A 19,532-nucleotide genomic window follows, 5' to 3' on the forward strand; every position below is an offset into this window, starting at 1 on the left:
GTGGTGGAGCCACCATCGCTGGAGGTGTTTAAGGAAAGACTGGACATGGCACTCAGCATCATGGTACAATTGACAGGTGATGGATCACAGGTTGGACTCGATCTCAATGCTCTTCTCCAAACCAGGTAATCCTGTGATTCTGCAGCGCAAACACTTTGGAAGAACCAAATACCTGTCTACACTTTTCTCATTCTTCATCTCTGAGATTAGATGGCTTTATCACTTTGCTCACAACATACAGAAACAAAAGGACAAACAGAAGTCCAAGTTCAAATCTTGGCCAGCAAAATGGTAAGGGGAACAGCTACATTACACATCTTAATAAGGGAAAAAGGACAAAACCAGGAATGTGTTTTTATACAAGAAATAAAATGGAAGTACTTTTTAAAATAGTTAATGTAGCTAATTCTTTCCACTTGGGATTACTAGTTCAACGCAAAAATTAAATTCTCTGTTACAGTCTGCAACAGTCGCAGTGACTAGAACACAATTCTACAACTGAAGATTTTGCAGTATCCTAATAACACTACTTGCTTAACTTTGAATAAGAGCAGGGTAACACTGTACTCTTGCCCAATAAAGGCATCCTTGAAACTTCCCAAGGCAACTGCTAATAGTAACAAACAGAATAAACCACTTTCCCAGTACATCTCCTTCTTCTTTGGGATAATGGCCCTCTCTCACATATTAATACTGCCAGAAGATGACAGCAGTAAAGTAACCCACACTGGGTCATTCAGGACTTCAGGTATCTCTGGCTGAAATCCACAGTATTTCCACAAAATAGAAATACCTTGTTTCTTTGGGGAGAAGAAGGAATAAAGGTGGGTATATGGCTGCCCCTCTATTTTTAGAAAACCCCTACAAGTTTTCTTGTAAGGCTTGACACAACTCTCATTCAAATGGAAAGATATAAACGTAAGTATATTTAAATGAGCAAAAATCTTTGCAGACAGCTTCATATACTATGTTAACAGTATTTTACTTCACTTTAATTTGCCCTTGTTCACCTGAAATATTTCTACCTTACATAAGTATATTCAGGATGACATTTGGAAAATGATGCCTCACAGTAATTCTTTACATAAAAAATAGGGATAATGAGCATAGTTTAAGGTTCTGTTAATGTCTTTTGAGTCTAAAATTAATCCCAATTTGGGAACAAGGCCTCAGATTGCAAACCAAGTTAGTGTCACTCCCAATGTTACTTTACAGAAATTAGAAACTCTTATGGTATATATAAGGTATACCTTATGAATGGTTAATAATTTAATCTTTTGGTTTATTTCTTCTTTTGCTAATTAACTGTAACCAGTGTTTCTGAATACACAGCTATCCAAAGTCAATGATCTCTTATAATTTTCAACAGGCTATGAAAACTTTAGAATACAAACTGGAACATGACATAATTATTATTTTGGCTATGCCATGCATTTGCTATTCCAAGGAAAGTCCACCCATATTTACCCAAGGCATCCTCAGAAAACACAGTCTTGGACACAACGAATAAAGCTTGTTAGAAAGTCGCTGCTGAAAATTCCAAATGTACCACCTACACTGAACACTTTTATAGTTGGGAAAGGTTACTATATATTGGCTGCACTACGTTATCTGCACAATAAGAAGAGCTTTGTTGGAGATGGATACAGGTGAAGCAGTTTGTGATCTTGTTTTTTGAAAAACTAATTTACTAAACCAGGCAAATTTGATTTTACACTTGCATGCATGTCATCACTTTTACTGTAACCTCTAAAGTCTTTAAAAGTAATACTTTTTGGATGTAAAAGACACTTTTATTCTTATTCTACTGAAGAGGTACCGAGAGCTTGAACTGCAAATCTAAGACTAAAAGAAACACCTCTACTAGAATAGCCACATCTTAAAAATAACTTTCACAACAAATATTTAAATTTTAGACACTTTTCTTTGTTCTGTAAGTAAATCACCATATAATGTCTGTAAACAAAGCCAGGAGTAAAGCTTTGGACTGCAGTTTCTTAGCAACCTTGCAAAAGCTAGCTAACTACATCTAAGCCATAAGAAGCAGGAATATTTTGATGAGAAGCAAAAATGTTTTCTTTTTTCTTCCCCATTACTGCTTTCCTATGGTAGAGGTTTGCCCTGTGAAATAGAAGACTTGATACTACAACCTAATTGAGCATTAAGAAACCAAGTGATGTAATTCATTTGGTCTAAGATTTTAATCTATTTCTTATAGCTACCAAGTTGATTTCTAAGGTTTTCAGAGATCCTAGACCTGCTTTGGAGATAGATAGTTTCCTGTGTATTTGAGGTGTCCTATATATCTGTAAATCCCACAAATTCCTCTAACAAATGTATCTGCTGTTGTTATATGCAATACCTGAAATTGTACGAACTAAAGGAACCAAAGAGTAAAGTTGGTTTTCTACTTTCCTTCATTTTTTTTTCCACCTCCATCACCCTGCCAGTTATGTGGTGATTTACAAAGACAAATGGACCAGCACAGCAACTGTGGGACCACCAACTCTGCAACAGCTCCATGTTTTAATACTTCCCTGGACCACAGGACCTTTATATCAGAACGTGTCTACTACATATGCAAAATGTAGCTTATACCACCACAGCTCCTGTGGGCCACTTCACAGTGAAACTGAGCTTGCAGGAATACTGCTTCAGATATCTGTTGCCATAAAGAAGCCTTCCAAAGCTATTAGTTACTAAACTCCTGAGAATGAGCACATTTTTAAAAGGCTGAGATATTGACCCTGGCAGACAGCTAACTCCCACCCAGTCACTAGCTCCCTCCTTCCCACTGGGATTGATGGGAGAACTGAAAGAGCAAATGACAGAAAAAATTGTCATTTGAGATAAAAACAATTCAATAAACAAAGGAAAAGAAAAGAAATAAAACACAATCAAATGAACCACAGGCAATTACTCAGCATATGCCACAAGCAGATTTAGTGCCCAGGTACTCTCCAATTAACACTTACTTTGGCAATAAACCCCCAGCTTTAATATGGAGGACACTGTTCCACGTTGTGGGTTATATTTGATCAGTTGGAATCTGTTGTCCCAGCTGTGTCACTTTGCAGCCTCTTGTCCCTGACCAGCTTCCCTGAATGAGAGGGCAGTGGGAGAAACTGAGCAGGCCTTGGTGCTGTGTAAGCACAGCTCAGCAGTATCTAAAATATGCATTATCAACACTGTTTTGGCCACAAATATAAAACATAGAACCGTGACTTAAACTAGTGTCTATGTTATTTCACAGAATCACAGAACCATTAAAGTTGGAAAAGACTTTCAGGACAAGTGAGGTCCAGCCTTTGACTGATGACCACCATGTAAACTAGAATATGGCACTAAGTGCCATGTCCTGTTTTCTCTTGTATGCCTCCAGGGACAGTGATTCCACCACCTCCCTGAACAATCTGTTCCACTGCTTAAACAACCCCTTCAGTGAAGAAATTCTTTCTGATGTCCACCCTGAGCCTCCCCTGGCACTTGGCCTGGCTGAACCTCACAGTTGGCCTTAGATTATCAATCCAACTTGTCCACATCACTCTGCAGAGCCTGCCTGCCCTTCCGCAGATCAACACACATCCAACCTGGTCCAAAAAATTTACCCACTTTACATTCAATTACCTCACCCAAAGCATCAGTAAAGATATTAAGCAGGACTGAGCCTAACACTGAGCCTGGGGAACACCACTAGTGACTAGGTGCCAATGGGATGGAGCATCATTCACCACCACATCCTGGTCCTGGACATCCAGTCAGGTGTTCAACCCAGGGAACAGTGCCCCTGTCCAATCTGTGAGCTGTCAGCTTTTACAGGAGAATGACTTGGGAGTATTAATGGCTTTGTTGCAGTCCAGACAGACAACATCCACAGCCTTTCCATCATCCATTAGGTAGGTTAGTTGGTCATTTAAGGAGATCAAGCTGATCAAGCTGGACTTACCTTTCCTAAAGCCCTGCTGCCTAGGCCTGATCCCTTAGTTGTCCTGTATGTGCCGTGTGATGACACTCAAGAGGATCTGTTTATAACTGTGCTGGGCACTAAAGTCAGGCTAAAGGCCTGCAGCTCCTTGGAACTTCCTTACAGTCCATCTTGGGGATGAGTGTCACAGTGGCCAACTTCCCCTCATCGGTGATCTCCCCAATAACAGAGAACAGCTCAGTGAGCTCTTTCGACAGCTCCTGCAGTACATCTGGATGAATTCCACTCAGTCCCATAGACTTGTGAGTTTCCACGTGGCACAGGCAGTCAGTCACTACTTTGCTCCAGATTGCAGTGGGTTTACTCTGCTTTTTGTCCCTATCCACCAGTTTAGGGGGATGGTTGTCTTTACTGTTAAAGAGCGAGGCAAAGAATGCATAAAGTATCTCAACCTCTTCCTCACCGTTGGTGATATTCCATGCCAGGTCCAACAAAGAATGGTGATTTTCCTTGGCCTTCCTTCTGCTCTTAATGTATTTATAAAAACATTTTCTACTGTCTTTTACAGGAGTAGCCAGATTGTGCTCTAGCTGAGATTTCAGTTTTCCAATTTTTCTTCTACATGACCTAACATCACTGTATTCCTCCTGAGTTGTCTGCTCATTCTTCCAAGGGCCATAAAACCTCTTTTTTTAATCTAAGTTCCTGCAAAAGCTCCCTGCTACACCAGACAAATTTTCCTCCCTGATGGCACACCTTTTGGCAAACAGGAAAGGTCTGCTCCTCTGTCTTTAAGACTTCTATCTTAAACTATGTCCAGCCTTCCTGGGCCCCTTTATTATTAAGAACTAATCACCTTAAATTTCATGGCCATGAGCTGTCTCTGTTACAGATACATTCTGTACTTAGATATCTTATCTTTCACTCTATATTTCTGTTTTGTAAGATTTGTATGATAGTATATTATCAGTCACTATATCCTGATTCATGTTTTTTATCCCCACTGATACCAATCTGTATCATGTGAAGATATCTCAGGGGCTTAAGCAACTTCCTTTTACTTAAAATCTCCACACTACTGTGTAATGAAAGCCCCAACGAAACAGAAAACACAAACTTCTCAAAAATATTTTTCAACACTACTGAAATCACACCTAAGCAGAAATGAAAAATAGCTTGTCAATACAAAAATGTGAATCTGGAGTTCCATGCTTATATTCCTTGGCAGGAAAAGAAGTCCTGGAAGTCTTGGGAGATCCGAAAAACAGTTTAGGAAAACCCTCTTAAGGAAAATTTTCTTTCAGGCAACGAAGATACTGACAGATGCAAGGATCCTAAAGTCACAACATAGAAGTGAGGAGCAATACTGTGATGTACATAGGTCATGGATGGATTTTCGTGGAGTCTGCATACTCCATTTTTCATACCAGATGACTGCTGTGACATTTTAAAGAAATTAAAATTATGTAACTCTGGTTCTGCACCATATTCCAGCTCAGAGACACACTTCTTACCCATCTTGAATCCTGAGTGCAATTTCAACTGCACTGTGCAATATATGTACTGTGCTTAATCCTAAATTTCATTTGATGCTGTTCTGCATTAAACAGAGCTTCCATTTCTCCTCTAAGACACATTTCAAAGATGAATGAGGAAATTGTAAAAATTAGTTCAAGTCCTACTTTCATCTGTGTTGATAATTGCTTTTTAATGAAACTTATGCCATTGATTCAGCAGGAGCAAAGTTTCCTTTTACTTGGAAGAAGGGCTTCAGCATAAAAAGTCTAATTCTCACACACTCACTTCAGTGCAGAACAAGTTACAGCTCTTCATCTTATGTTCATGGAGTCTTAGGAAGAAAAGTGCAGAGTCATAAGTTTGGGCTAAAAGGAGAAATAAAACATACCTTCTCACTACACTGTCTTTTCCACTCCTCAACAAACTTAGCCAACAGCCTTATCACCACACATTTTGGCTAAGTAAAAAAGCCATAGTCTCCTCCCCAATTTTCTAACACCAGAGATTTGATGATTGCTTTGCGTCTGTAAAGCAGAATAAGTAATTTCTGAACAAGGTTAAACATATACTTATCAGAACACCATACATCTGTGATATCCATGCCTTTACTTCTACATCTGAATTACTCTATCTTGATTATTTTCCTTCAGGAAAAGTAAAAAAGGTAATTTGTTTTCAAGACAGAAATCTGACTTCGATACAGTGCCTAAGGTAATAATCTGACTGTATCTTTAAGAAAAATTACAGAATCACAGAAATGTAAATCAAGGCTATAAAAATAAACCTGCCAACCACAATAACCTTATAAATGCACATACTTTCACTTTAAAAAAAAAATTGAAAATTTATTTTAAAAACCCCCTAGTAATGCCATTAAGGCATTAGTTTCTATCATAACTTAGCAAACTTCAACCATTAATAGTACGATATTTACTAAAATGCTTCCATGTAAAAGCTTTTGACATTGGATTCACAATTGCTTTATCAAACCTGTAATTAGAGGTCTGCCTTGATGCCACAAACATTAGAAGGGTAATCAATGCTATACTTGTGCTGGCTGAAAAGTCTAAATGAACCACATTTTGTGCTACCTGAAATCATCTGGCAAAATCAATTACCACATACATAACATGGGTCCTTTCTATAACTTTCTCCTAATACCAATAATGTCTGAAAAGCAGAAAGCACAGAAAAAATATATTAGTGCTCTCAAATTGTATTCAGCTGTACATGTATGTATACGTGCATGCAACTTGAAACTGGTTTAACATTTTACCACATCAAAACTAGCCTACTATAGCTGCAAATTCTCCCCTGCTAAGTTCAAAACCTCAAAATACAGACATATACTTTAAAAAAATACCTACTCCAGGAAAAAAGAACATTTGAAAAAACCTTTCGCATCTAACTCTCAATATAAAAGAATTCAGGAAAGTTTGTATCTCTTCTATTGTTGACTTTGGATTGTAAGGGAATATCTGAGTCATTGTGATCAGTAATTTACATAAAAGCACTAGAAGCAGTTGCATAATGCTTCAGAACTTAATTTTATTTGTGAGCTCATTGTCTGGTACTTCAGTAATTAGAAACAGAGAGAAGGCTTTCCTTAAGTGTTGTGGTCAAATGTTTTGAGACCATGAGAGTCTTATACATCATTTAAGGGAGGAGCACTGGTCCTCAAACACCAGTTAAGCAGTAAACAATACTGCTCAGTGACTGATACCAGGGTATAGAGAAAAAGACTGTTTTTACATCTTTCAGCTGGAATTCTGAATTCGGTTTTATTTATTCCTCTGTTTCACTTTTCTCACTTTCAATGACTACTCAAGGAATTGTCTTTCCTATGGCTCTCAAAAATTGTAAATTATACCACTGATGGTTGTCAGACAGGACTATGTAACACAGTGTGATAACATAATGAGCAGATTAGAAGACTTTAACAAAAAGACAATTTTTGGCAGTCTGACAAAACTTTCATGATGAGATTTTCCACTATTGAAGCTGGAACCTGGATCAAAAGGCTACTTAATCAAGGCTTGTAGTCCAATTAATTTTTTGTCAATATGAAATGCTGTCATTAAGGACTGATCATAAACACCAGTGATGAGGGGCACCTAACATGGGTAGGTGAACTGACTTAACAGACTGCTACTTCTCTAGCCTGGCTAATTGGCCTCAGCTTCCAGCAATTCTAAGATCCCACCTACTTTTGGAAAACTTCAAATGAACAGAAATTTCATTCTGAAACAGCAAAGCATGAGAACGTCAAAACATCAACTGTTAGTTTATTGTCTGTTCTGTTTTAATGCACACCTCATCTTTTCCCATAGGTTAAACACCTGTTTTACATTAAAACAAAAACATTATCAAATGCAGTATGTAGTGAGGATTTGTGCTCCGTGTTTTTACAACAATTTCCTTTCAAGAAAAGAAAGTTTTCCACTAAAAGATTCTACACACATGTTTTCAGTTCAACCCTGAGAGAGAAGAAATGAAGCATGTATGATTGCCCCTGAGGTATGACAATCTGAAGGATAAGCATGTTGTATAACAGCACCCAAAGACCAGAAATAACAGTGAAAGTGAAGAAAAAACATTGTTCCAAATGAATCTGTAAAATTATTGTACTTAATCACAGTACAATTCTGCAAGCCACAAGTTTATCTTCCTTATTTTTACAATTTTACACTGGCAAGCAAATTTTCTACTGGCAAGCAACAACTACTGGCAAGATCTAGTATGTCATGCAGTAAGATATTCTCCATGCTCCATCATGCTCCATGGCACTTGGCCAGGTCATGACTTAGTTCTGGCCAGGAGAGTGTTAACTTTTGGAGCAGCCAGGAGGGATGAGGCCATGAGTTATTTGATACCACCTGGAGCCATGAAGGGGAGAGGAGTGCTGTTCAGAGGGGTGTCATTTGTGGGACTGCTGGTTTGTAGGACTGTGAGGTAAGGTGCTGGGTTCTGCAGTGAGGAATCCTATGTGTTCACCCATCTTGCACACTCTGTTATTATTTCACTGCTGTTCCCAGTAAACTGTTCTTATGTGATCTTCACCTTCTGTGTCACCAATTCTCTCCAGTCCCACTGTAAGGGAGAGGGAAGGAGTAAAACGAGTGACACAAGGGTCTTTAGCATTTAGTGGGAACAGTAAACTGAGGAATACTATCTCTAAACCATGACAGATCACTAGATTGTAACTTGGGGATTAGCTGATGAATCACTAACAATGCTCCTGGTAAAAAATGGCATCTCAGTCTGAAAGCTGAAACAGACTGAACTTACTTCACTACTAACATCTGCTAAAATTGCAGCACACTAGGATGTGGCCATAACAGCAACAAGTCTAGAATCAGAATACAACTACAAAGTAAAATAAATGATGACTGCAGTCATTGACTGCAGCTTCTATATCAATCACCTCTGATTGCTTGGTTCACATTTTGGTTTGCACAAATGAATATGTCACCAGTTAGAGAAAATAATCCAGTATCTGCAATTTCCTAAGACTCCTAACCAAAGTCCATGAAATTTGCAGTGACACTGAGGCACACCAGACACCTGACATCACCACTGGTATCTGGAATCAACAATAATACACTCAGTGTAAGCATTTAATTCTATTGACCTGAACACATATATATATTAAGTGAACTCTCTAGCCTAAATTACCTCCCTCTTCAGAAGTATTTCTGTGCTATCAGAGATGCTTTTCTGGCATCAAATAGACCACGCTCTGCCAGTTGGCAACATCACTTCATGCTTTGGTTTTTAAGCCTCCAGGGTGCTGGGGAACATCATGTTAAAAAGTCAGGGTATAGAAGAACAGCAAATACAATTGAGATTCCCTCTGAAAAAAAGCTTTTACCTAAGAGCTGATACCTTACTTCAACTAAAAAGATGGTTCAGAAGTGTTTCTCTGTACAGTTTATCTTCCCTTCTGTTCTGTCTGCAGCATGCAATAGAGCAAATTTAAAATCAATAGCAACAGGTGCATACCAGTGCTCAAACAGCATAGAAAGATACTCCCAGTTGTCAGCATTCCTTTCTGTCACACTGCTGCTGCTGTGGGAACCTTTTGAGATGATCTTTCAAGCCACCAATGAGAGACTTCAGGCTCTCTGCACTTGCTGTGCTCAGTTCTTCAGGTATCTGCACTGAATAGAGTCAGAGCAGGCAATAAAGCTTTTCAATTTTCTTCTATTGACTATCCAGGAGGAAACAGAAGCTGATCTGCCTGTCAAGTATCTTGTATACAATATGATTAAATGACTGGATGTACTTCAGGCCTTCACCATAAGTAGAGAGTATAAACTAGCAGTTTGTCACTCTGTGACTAAAATTAAGACTTTTGTGTTTTATTGCACATCTACATTAATGTGACTGGCAAAGGAAAGTCATAATGATTCATAATGGATGCCATGGCAAAACAATGACAGTGTGTTGGATCAAACAGGACTGAAAGTCACCAACTCACTAATTTTTTGTTTGTGAGAAATGGTGTAACGTTCTTCCCATATTGAAAAGTTTAGACATAAGAGGTTCTGTTTCTAATAACTTTTGAATGACAAGAATTGTTGTCTCTCAAAAATCTTACACTCATTAAAAAGCAATTTAGGAGGTTATTGAAATAAATTATTTATGTAGTGAGATGCATCATTGAAAAATGTTGAAGAGGCATCCAAAAAGTGACTCAGTATCTCCAAAACAGAAGTAACAGCTCACTTTTACTTTTTCTTATGTAAGTTTAATAAGAACTGCATTTAAGTCTACTGATATTATTAAACAGAGTTTTTAAAGAAGTCCATCTGCTTTATAAAAGTACCCATCACCATAGTAAAATATAAGCTTTGAAATATCATCCCTATGAAATTTCTTATGAAACAGAAGTAACTTTTGTTTGGTCAAAATAAAAAAATACTATGAATATTTCTGTTTTATTCCTGAGGCTATACAATAAGCACAGTATCATTTCAGTGACCCCATTTGCATTCTGTTATGGACCTGTGACTGATAATGCCTAGTTTTATAAATATACATGTTAACAAACAGCAGTGGAAAAACACAGAAAGAATAAAGCAGTAAACCAAAACAAGATGCCTTGCATAGCAGAAATGACTTCATCCACAGCTGACTGCCTCTGAGCAAAAGGAAACTCTAGTATAAGTCTGTACCATTTAGAAGCTTCATGATTTGCTGCCAATTTGTAGAAACCAAAGTAAACTTTTGGCTGTATGCCTACATACCATAGTAGTTAAAGAAACTATCATCCCACCCATTTTGACTACAAGCCTTGAAAGATTAGTCTAATGTTTCTTCCTACCCTCCTGTTCTCCTTAGCTAATAGAAGATTTAACGTAAAATTTCCAAAATATAATTTTGGAAAGTGCCACTCTAGTGCTCACACAAAAGTAATCTACATTTAATTTTTTCTTGCTCCTTTTTGTCCACCAGTAAGCCCCAGGAACAGAAAGTCTTCACTCTAATTAAAAGTGAAAAGCTAGCACACAGATCCAATACTCTGATGTTTCACAGCTGCATGCAGAGCTGCCCAGACACCTGTTTATTTTTATAGCAATTCCTTTTGCTCTTTATCATCCCATCCCTTAAGGTTGGATTATAAAATGAGGCAGGATAAACTAGATCATCTTAAAAATGACAGCGCATTTGTACATCCCACCTCCACTGAAAAACCCAAATCACTATTACACAATTTTGTCTGTCCAGCTGCTACCACAGGAAGCAGGAATCAAACCAAACTGATCTACACATTATGAAGTCTTTACAAGACATGATTTTTAGAATGTTCCCTGCCTCTGTTTAGCTCGACTTCCTGACACAACTTGAGTATCTAGTGCCAACCATGTATGCTGGACAATCTGAATTCCTGCTCCAGTTTCTGAAGGTATTTTAGATACAAAAAATATGGACATGATATTAGTAGTGCTTTTCAGCATCTGTGTAATGGTTTGATTCTAGTTTAGTCTAGGGGCAATTAGGAAAAAAGGGCAAAAGCTGCAAAAACTGAAGGTGGTTAGCTGCTGTTCATCACACTTTGTGTATCTGCTAATTGGAAACATTGAGCCTCTAAGTTAGACTGCCAGGTAAAGTTATACTGAAAACATGCTTCATGTATCCTTGGTGTCCAAAAGTGACTCTACACTGACACTGTACCTCCTGGTAACAGTGACAAAGCTCAGTACAGCACAGCTTTCGCCCTCCTACCACCACTACTACACTTCACTGCAGAATCTTGGAGGCTGGGCAGTGAAAATACTTAAGGGGGAGGCAAGGGTATGAAAACTAAAATCTCTTAGGCTCTAGGAGATGAAAGAAACAGCCCAAATTTATATTCTGTATAAAACTTTAACTACTAATAAAAGAGAAAGCAGACTCTCTTTTCTGGACATGCTTTGTAAGAAAGTGACTTCACTACTCAGCCAAAGAAAAAAATTCAACTTCACAGGTGAAGGTATGTGGCTTCTTGCTGCACCCAGAAATCCTTGAAAGTGCACTGAAATTTGGAAGTCTTCAACTGTACCCTTGTTATGCCCCAAGTCCAAGAAGAGGAACATCACACAGATGAGCTAGGAAGTGTCCTTGAAGTGTGTGTAAGGATAGGTGTGGTGAACAGCAGAAGAGAGGGATGTGCTGTGATGCAAACCTGCAGCTCAGCTGAAGAGTATTTGCAGAGGGCAAGTACTGAGGCCCTGTTCTTCTACCTGTCCTTTTAGGATGTAACACCCTTCCCTGCCTTTATGAAGAAGGTTTCGACCAGGAGAGGATCCTCCCATCAATGTGTGATCCAAGGTTGATCCAACTGTTTCTGCAGTTAAATCAATGTTGAGTTTTGCAGCTGGCTCCCAGCTTTCACTTGCCACATTCTTCTGGACAAAATTTGTTTGTAAGACAGAAACAACACAACCCCCAAAGCATTTTACCTGTGTAAAATAAGATTTCAACCTGTGAAGTTTCTTTCCTGGGGCAGAGAGTATTAAATGCTTTTCACAATTAAAAAAAAACAAACAAAGACAACCCAAACCTCAAGAAAACAAAATGCACAGTAAACATACTGACAAGTAGGATTCTCCTTCCTTCAAATGATGCAATTCCATAGAAAGATGTTTCTTTCTCCCAAGTACCTAGCTAAGAAAATGTTACCAACAAATAACTGTCCTCAAATATCTGCTGAGCAGAAAGGAAGCCCACGTGGTGAAGTGAGGTGTGGTGGCCTCCCTGATTTTCCCCAAGCCTTAACCAGAGCACATCCAAAGACCAGAGATGGAATCAGAAATATCAGAAGGTTGAACTCCGAAGGGGAAATATGTAATTCTTTGAGGTATCTCCAACTAGTCATGTGATACAGATATAACCTGCCAGAATTCCCACTTCTGTATTCTATCAAACTCCAAATGAAAAATCTCCATCACTTTAAAAAACATTGTTGGGGGGCAAAAAAAAGCAACAACCTCCATGAGCCTGCCTACTTCAATAAAAAAATTCTACGAAGTTCAAGAGGGTCAGAAACTAGGACAGCTACAACACATAATAATCCCCTAATAATTCAATGAAATTATATTTAAGAAAAGCAAGTAATCCCATTATTATGCCTCCCAAAGGGATTGAAAATGCTTCATTTCATGTGCCCAGAACTCTCAGACTAATTTTTAGTTTTCAGATAGTTTCAAATGCATTCAAAGAATTATATGTGTGCATGGAAGACAAAAATATGTATTTCATGAAGATTTTAACACCGATCATTCTGTTTTATGAGGAATCAAATTTTGTAGAGTTTCATAGACAAATTGGTACTTTCTACCTGATGGCTCAGATTGAAAATGTCAAGGGTGTCATAATGCCTTACTTGTTCTCGTTGCTGGCATCATATCGAGGCATAGGGTCAAAATCATTTCCATTTACATCAAAACTGGCCTGCGAATCCTGTATCCAACAAAAGAAAGAAAACCAGTTGCTAATGAATTAGACTCGTGGCCTATACATTTGTTAGCAGTTTCCTACAAGTGAGTAATTAGTCTAACTAATATTCCTGTGGTTTTATGGTGGCTGTCTTTTAGGAATATATGGGAATATATATTTTATATATGGGAATTATATATTTTATTTAAATTTTGGGAAACAGAGAAGAATAAAAAATGCTCTGAAAAAGTATAGGTCCGGCACTAGGGAGGAAATAGAAAATAGTGTTTCATTTAACCAGAAGACTACCTTTCTTTTAAGAACCTTCTGGAATTTAAGAGAATTCATTCTCGAAAATGGAATTTTGCTGAATGTTTTAAGATTCAAAAATTTGTCTGCATGACTATAATGAAATTCCAGCCATTGTTTCAAGAAATAAGAATAATATAATTTTCCTAAGAATATTGTTATAAAATTACATCTTCAAAAACAACACAAACTGCTTCCTCATTTCCTTGGGAGTATGTACAACTGCTTCAAATATCTGCAAGATATCTGTCTTTTTGCTCCATATTTATCATGGTTTTTACAGCTGAAAACAGCTCATAGAGTGAACAGCTGCTGGTTTGTATAGCTCTCACTAATTGATGCAGTAGCATGTGGTGTGTTGACATGGCAAGCAGCAATATATAAACTCTTGTTTGTTCAAAACCAATTACACATCCACCTCAAATATTCCTATTTGAAGCCCCATCACCTATAATCTGAGATGTAGAAGGCATTTGTAATCAAACCAGCAATGTGTACTGCTTGTGAATTTGGGGAACTCCTGGTTGGTGTGAGGAAAGGGTGAAAGGAGTGGTAAGGATATAAATAGTTGCTTTAAATTCAGTGGTAGGACAGTACTGGAGTGAGGTGACATGATACAATGTGGGTCATTTACTGAGGAGGTAAAATTATATCTATTTTATTTAATTAATTTAAGATATTAAAATGAAAGATGTGTCATGTATTAGGGTCAAACATACATTGACAAATCTGGCAATTGCCCCCCACTTGTGTTTTCACATCTTCCAAACTGAGTTACACACTAGCATAAGCAAGGATACATATGACTAATTTAAAAAAAGTGGCTTTAAACTGTGGATGCAATTGTAGTTTTTAATGGGTTGTTAAAGATGTCTTTGTCATGATCTCTTAATGCTCTATCAAGAAAATAAGCTTGCTGGCAAAAAGCCTGTATTTTGATCTCTTTAACAAGACCAACATTTGTAATGGGAATGAAAGTACATGCATGCCTTGCGCTGGTCATCTTCACCAGTCCAGCTCAATCCAAAGATATTTGCTTCTTTTATTACTCTGTGAAGAAGTACACCTTACACACTTTATTTCAGACTAGTTCCTCACAGTTACATGCCTTCAGCTAATGCCTACTTCCAAATGACAGGACAAGTCACTCCTGATGCTCTGAGCAGCTTCATTCCAACACCAACACAGGAAGCAACCCACCAGAGAAAAAGATTGTCCTTATGTTATTAGCTTCCAAGACAGATGAAATCAGTCATCTAAACATGGTGAACCACAAGCAAACAGAAACCTCCCGAGGCAATGTGAGACACAGAACATAGAAGACAATGGATGCAGCTCTATTAGAAGTTGTGAGGGGCCTCAGTAGAGTTAAAAGAGATTTACTAGAAAGAATATTCTACAACAGAATATTCTACATCTGTCTTTGAGTAAATCATGAAAGGTCATATACTTTTCCTCTTGTATTGTTTCTAGCAGTATGATAAGTAGCTTTAAAAATTAATGCAAAATATAAATTAGTGCAAAATGTAAAATTATTGTATTTGAGAAAAGCTTCTGTCTCACTGACTAAATGTATTGGCCAAATATGGAATTCAGCTGCATATACTAACTGAAAAGCAGTGTATTCCATTTCTAAGTTCTGAGAGTGTGAAGATATTAAATAAAAAAATTGCAGAAGAGACAAAAAATATCCAGTAATTGGTTCCAGTCCTTCAGAAATTCAGGACTCAGCTACAAGAGGCATCCAGATATTAAATATGTACAGACAAAACACAGCCTTAACTAAAACAATACACATCATCAAAAACTGTTTTCCCCCCATTGATGTTAATGTTTGAGGAAACACTTGTATGATTCTTCCTCCTTCCCTCCTCTCTTCCTCCACCTTTCTAGAAGCAGCAGATTATTTTTGAGTTTGAAATCTGGACTCTTGTGGACACTCACATAGTTCTGCATCAAGTCGGGGTGGTTTCTTTCAATGCCATCATCCAGGATGGTGACCACAACATTCTTTCCAGTGTAACCTCTCTTCCAAGCACCTACTATATTCATATCTGATTGGCAATGGTGGGTGTTGTCACTGCAGTGCTGGGGAGAGAAGAGCAGATAAGGACATTGTATATTGCAGATTACTGAGCAGTGAGGGATCAAAATACTATCATACTTACATTGACATTACCATTTAAAATCACACATGAACATAACGATTTGAATAGGAACTATACACCTTAATTAGACAGAAAATAATTAGAAGAGAAATGCAAGTTGTATAAAATCTACTAGTCCCACTTATTTCACTTTCTGATAACTCTCCATGCTAAGCACTACAAAAGGGAAGCATTCAGCTGTACTGAATTTGAAATATTTGAATTTTTTTTTTTTTCCCAAAAAACCAAACCATATGTGAATAGACGTAGACAAATGCCTGTTCTAAAATGGTCATGGAAAAAAAACCACCTTGCTCTTTAAAGCCTACATGCTGTGTAAAATTTCTTGACAGAATGTTTGGAAACTAATCAAGATTCATTTCTATCTACAAAAGAAGGCTTTTGGCAGGTTTTGTGCAGTATCAGCAGGAGATGAGCCGCAGTTAAGAACCTGTAATGAAAATACCACCCTGAAAAACTTGAATCTTAGGGGGTTGGATGAATTGTAGATAGTCTTGATTGACAGCAGCCTGGGGTACAGCTTTCAGAGCAACCAAGTCCAGTATGATGGAGAAAGAAAGTCTAGTGTACATTAAAGCTGAAAGCCTCTTCTAGACACAAATGCACCCAGTTCATGTGAAGAAATCTGGCTCGCCATGGCAATGAGACACGACCCTCAGGTATTTGCAATGCCCCATTAGCCACTCTCCAATCCACACATACAGCCCTCCCCTGTGAAATTAGTTCAGTGGACTTCTCTCATCAGCACTGGTTTCCTGCAGCTCCGCCAGGCTCAGACAGAGGAACGAGCAAAAAGAGAAAAAAAGAGGGGGTAAAGGGAAGGGTAAAAGCAAAGGGTGGGAGGAAGAAAAAAAAAAATTAGGAAGAAATTTGTATCCTAACAGCAGCAGCTGTAGAACATGTTCCATCTCAATCCCTGCCCCACCACCTCATGTCTCCACTCCAGTCTCATGTCTTGTCACTCTACAACTTGTAAGGAGTAAACAGATTTGGAGGGGTGCACTCCACCTTAGTCTCCTCCAGTCAGCACACTGAAGAACCATTAGCAATCCTATGTGCAAACTGATTTCTATTAAATCATAATTTTTCTCCTCCTTTTCCTCCAGTTTACCACCCAAATCAGAGGATTTAAGAGTGGTCATTTGTTACTACTAGAGCAAGGCTGTATTATTATACATGATATAAAGTCTCTCTCAAGGTCTTTCCATTGTGCCCACAAATATCTGTCTCTCTCTTCTATCCATCCCCACACAAAGGACTTCAGGGACCAGTTCCAAGGAATGTGTAGCTTTTGTTCTCTGTATTGCCTGGAAATGCTCATGCTGATGGTTTTACAAAATTAATTACAGTGTAAACTTGCTGTCTGAATGTAATTGTTGTACACACGAGGATTTCTAATATACAAACTGTGGTTAAACAAATTTAATGTTTCCAGGTACAACTGTCTTTTTCAAAATGTTACTAAATTAAGTATCAGAAAATACCTGCAAAAGTATTTAATATCATCCTCAACATTTTCTGATGTGAAGACAAAGAGACAGGAAGGTGGAATCACCAGCCTTTAGCCACAGGGTAAACCCAAGAGTGAGCTACAATGTGCAATCAGGATTCCTGGCTCTAGCCTCCAGTCAGATTTACTGGACCATTACACTGTGCCTTTATCCCCATTTTTCAAATGCCAAATGACCCTCAGCTGCTTTGCTTAATGTCTTGTCTTCTCCTCCTAGGGGATGAGCTCGTTATTTTGCTTTTATGCCAGCCAAACCACACAGGCTGAGCAAGCATATGGGTATTTTAATCCCCATTTCTTTGCAAGTTCTTTGGACCTCTGCCAGAAGGTCACCAGTACTTCTCTTCATGAGTCCACTGCCCTCACTTGCCTTACCTGAATATTTGCTTTTGTGGTGGTGACTGAAGGGGCCTTTGCTACGTGCATGGAGACAACCAGGAAAGACATCTCTTGCCTTACTGTGGGCTCTGATGATTCTCTCAAGACACATGAGGTCAAATCGATTAACAAAAGGTAAGGCAGTCTGTGGGTGCACAGGCTTTAGTACACAGCATATGCTAACATAAGATACAAAACATAAAGGCAGCAAAGAAGCATCCAAATGGGAGTAGTTCAACAGCAGATGAAGGGTTCAGTTATTATCATTACAATAAAAAAAAACTTTTCATGTGCTATTTAGAAGAGCATCTGGTTTTTTTAACCTCTACTACCTTTTGTTTTCTATTCAATTATTTTTATGCGCTTTTTAATCCCTGCACTGTTTCTAGCCTTTTTTTTTTTCTGTTCCAGTAATGTCTTTAACCACTGAAACTCCAGTTTTGTTTAATTCAACATCTCATCTAAGATTCCTGTATTTTAATCATAAATTAGACTTTCCCTCATATTTGTGTCTGATTTTCTTCATATAAATCAGAATGGACATTTTCCTCTTCAAGCAGTCTGGTCTGTCTATAATCAAGCATGCTTTAAATCTTGGAGTGCAATTACCCTTCATATCATTTATGGTATATGGTATAGATATGCTACTCCACATACAACAGCATCTAATATGCTAGCTATTACTTGTTCTCACTTGTACTCTTTCCTGTCCCCTTGGAGTGGTTTTGGCTGGGACAGATTTAATTCTCTTCACATTGGCTAGTATGGGGCTGTTTAGGATTTGTGATGAACACTTTGGATAAAACAAATGTTTTCATTATTGCTTAGAAGTGCTTACCAGAGACAAATCCCTTTTTTCTCTTCACATCACTCCCTCAATAAGAAGGCTGGGGGTGGACAAGAAGTTGGGAGGGGACACAGTGGGGACACAGGTGACCTCAACTGACCAGTACTTAGAGCTGAGGAGGGGGAGAATGAAGAGGAAAATGTTCTAAGTGATGGCATTTGTCTTCCCAAGCAATTTTTACACGATGGAGTCCTGCTTCCTGGAGATGGTTGAACACCTGGGAAATAGTGAATCACTTTCCTGTTTTGTTCTGCTAATGTGTGCAGATTTAACTTTCCCTATTAATGCAAAAATCCTTCTTTTTTTTCTGCTTTTACCCTTCTGCTTCTCTCCCTGATCCCACTGCTGGGGGAGTGAGTAAGCAGCTATGTGATGCTTAACTGCTGGACTGATTAAAATTTCTCTTTCCTTCAAAAAACATTTCCTGCAAGGAAATTTCCTGGGTTCCATTCTATAATTTTTCTTCAACCACTTGCTGCTTCTCCAGCACCAATCTGAATGACATTGTCAGGTTGTTAGCAGAGGGCTAGTTTAATTAATTTGGAAGCACTTTTTCAATTTACAATGTTATCCAAAATAAATACTATTAAACATCTGTCATGATAATAAAAGTTATGTGATTCAGAAGACTGAATTTTGTATCAATGAGCAAGTACTGAATTTTATGGTTTATTTGCAATCTACTTTCCATATTCTTTCTTATTAGAAATTTTATCTGAATTAGAATTTTATTTGTTAGAATAAAAACAACTTTTGCCATGATCATGTACAAATACAGTGGTTGGAAGCTTTTATTAGATCTGTCAACCCTTGAACTGTTGTTTTCTGAATTTTAAAGGCAACAATATAAAAGAGACTATTCTACTGTATTTTCTGCCTCTCTAAACAGATAAAGTAATTCAGAAATTTCCTGCATTGGTACTATGACTAGACAACTGAATTAAATGAGCACTGCTT

General features: G+C 38.0%; 1 protein-coding gene across 2 annotated transcripts in view; it reads right to left on the bottom strand.

Moving 5' to 3' along the window:
* Positions 1 to 19,532, bottom strand: part of PCSK5 (proprotein convertase subtilisin/kexin type 5) — a 233,322-nt gene that overhangs the window by 140,878 nt on the left and 72,912 nt on the right. For both annotated transcript variants that reach the window (XM_056514814.1, XM_056514815.1), the window contains exons 4-5: positions 15,617 to 15,760; positions 13,311 to 13,387 (exon numbers count right to left, since the gene is read on the bottom strand). In XM_056514814.1, the coding sequence (XP_056370789.1) occupies positions 13,311 to 13,387; positions 15,617 to 15,760 (221 nt within the window). The remainder of the gene's footprint in view (positions 1 to 13,310; positions 13,388 to 15,616; positions 15,761 to 19,532) is intronic.

This window comes from Oenanthe melanoleuca, chromosome Z (genome assembly GCF_029582105.1).
Source record: "Oenanthe melanoleuca isolate GR-GAL-2019-014 chromosome Z, OMel1.0, whole genome shotgun sequence".
Classification (NCBI taxonomy): domain Eukaryota; kingdom Metazoa; phylum Chordata; class Aves; order Passeriformes; family Muscicapidae; genus Oenanthe; species Oenanthe melanoleuca.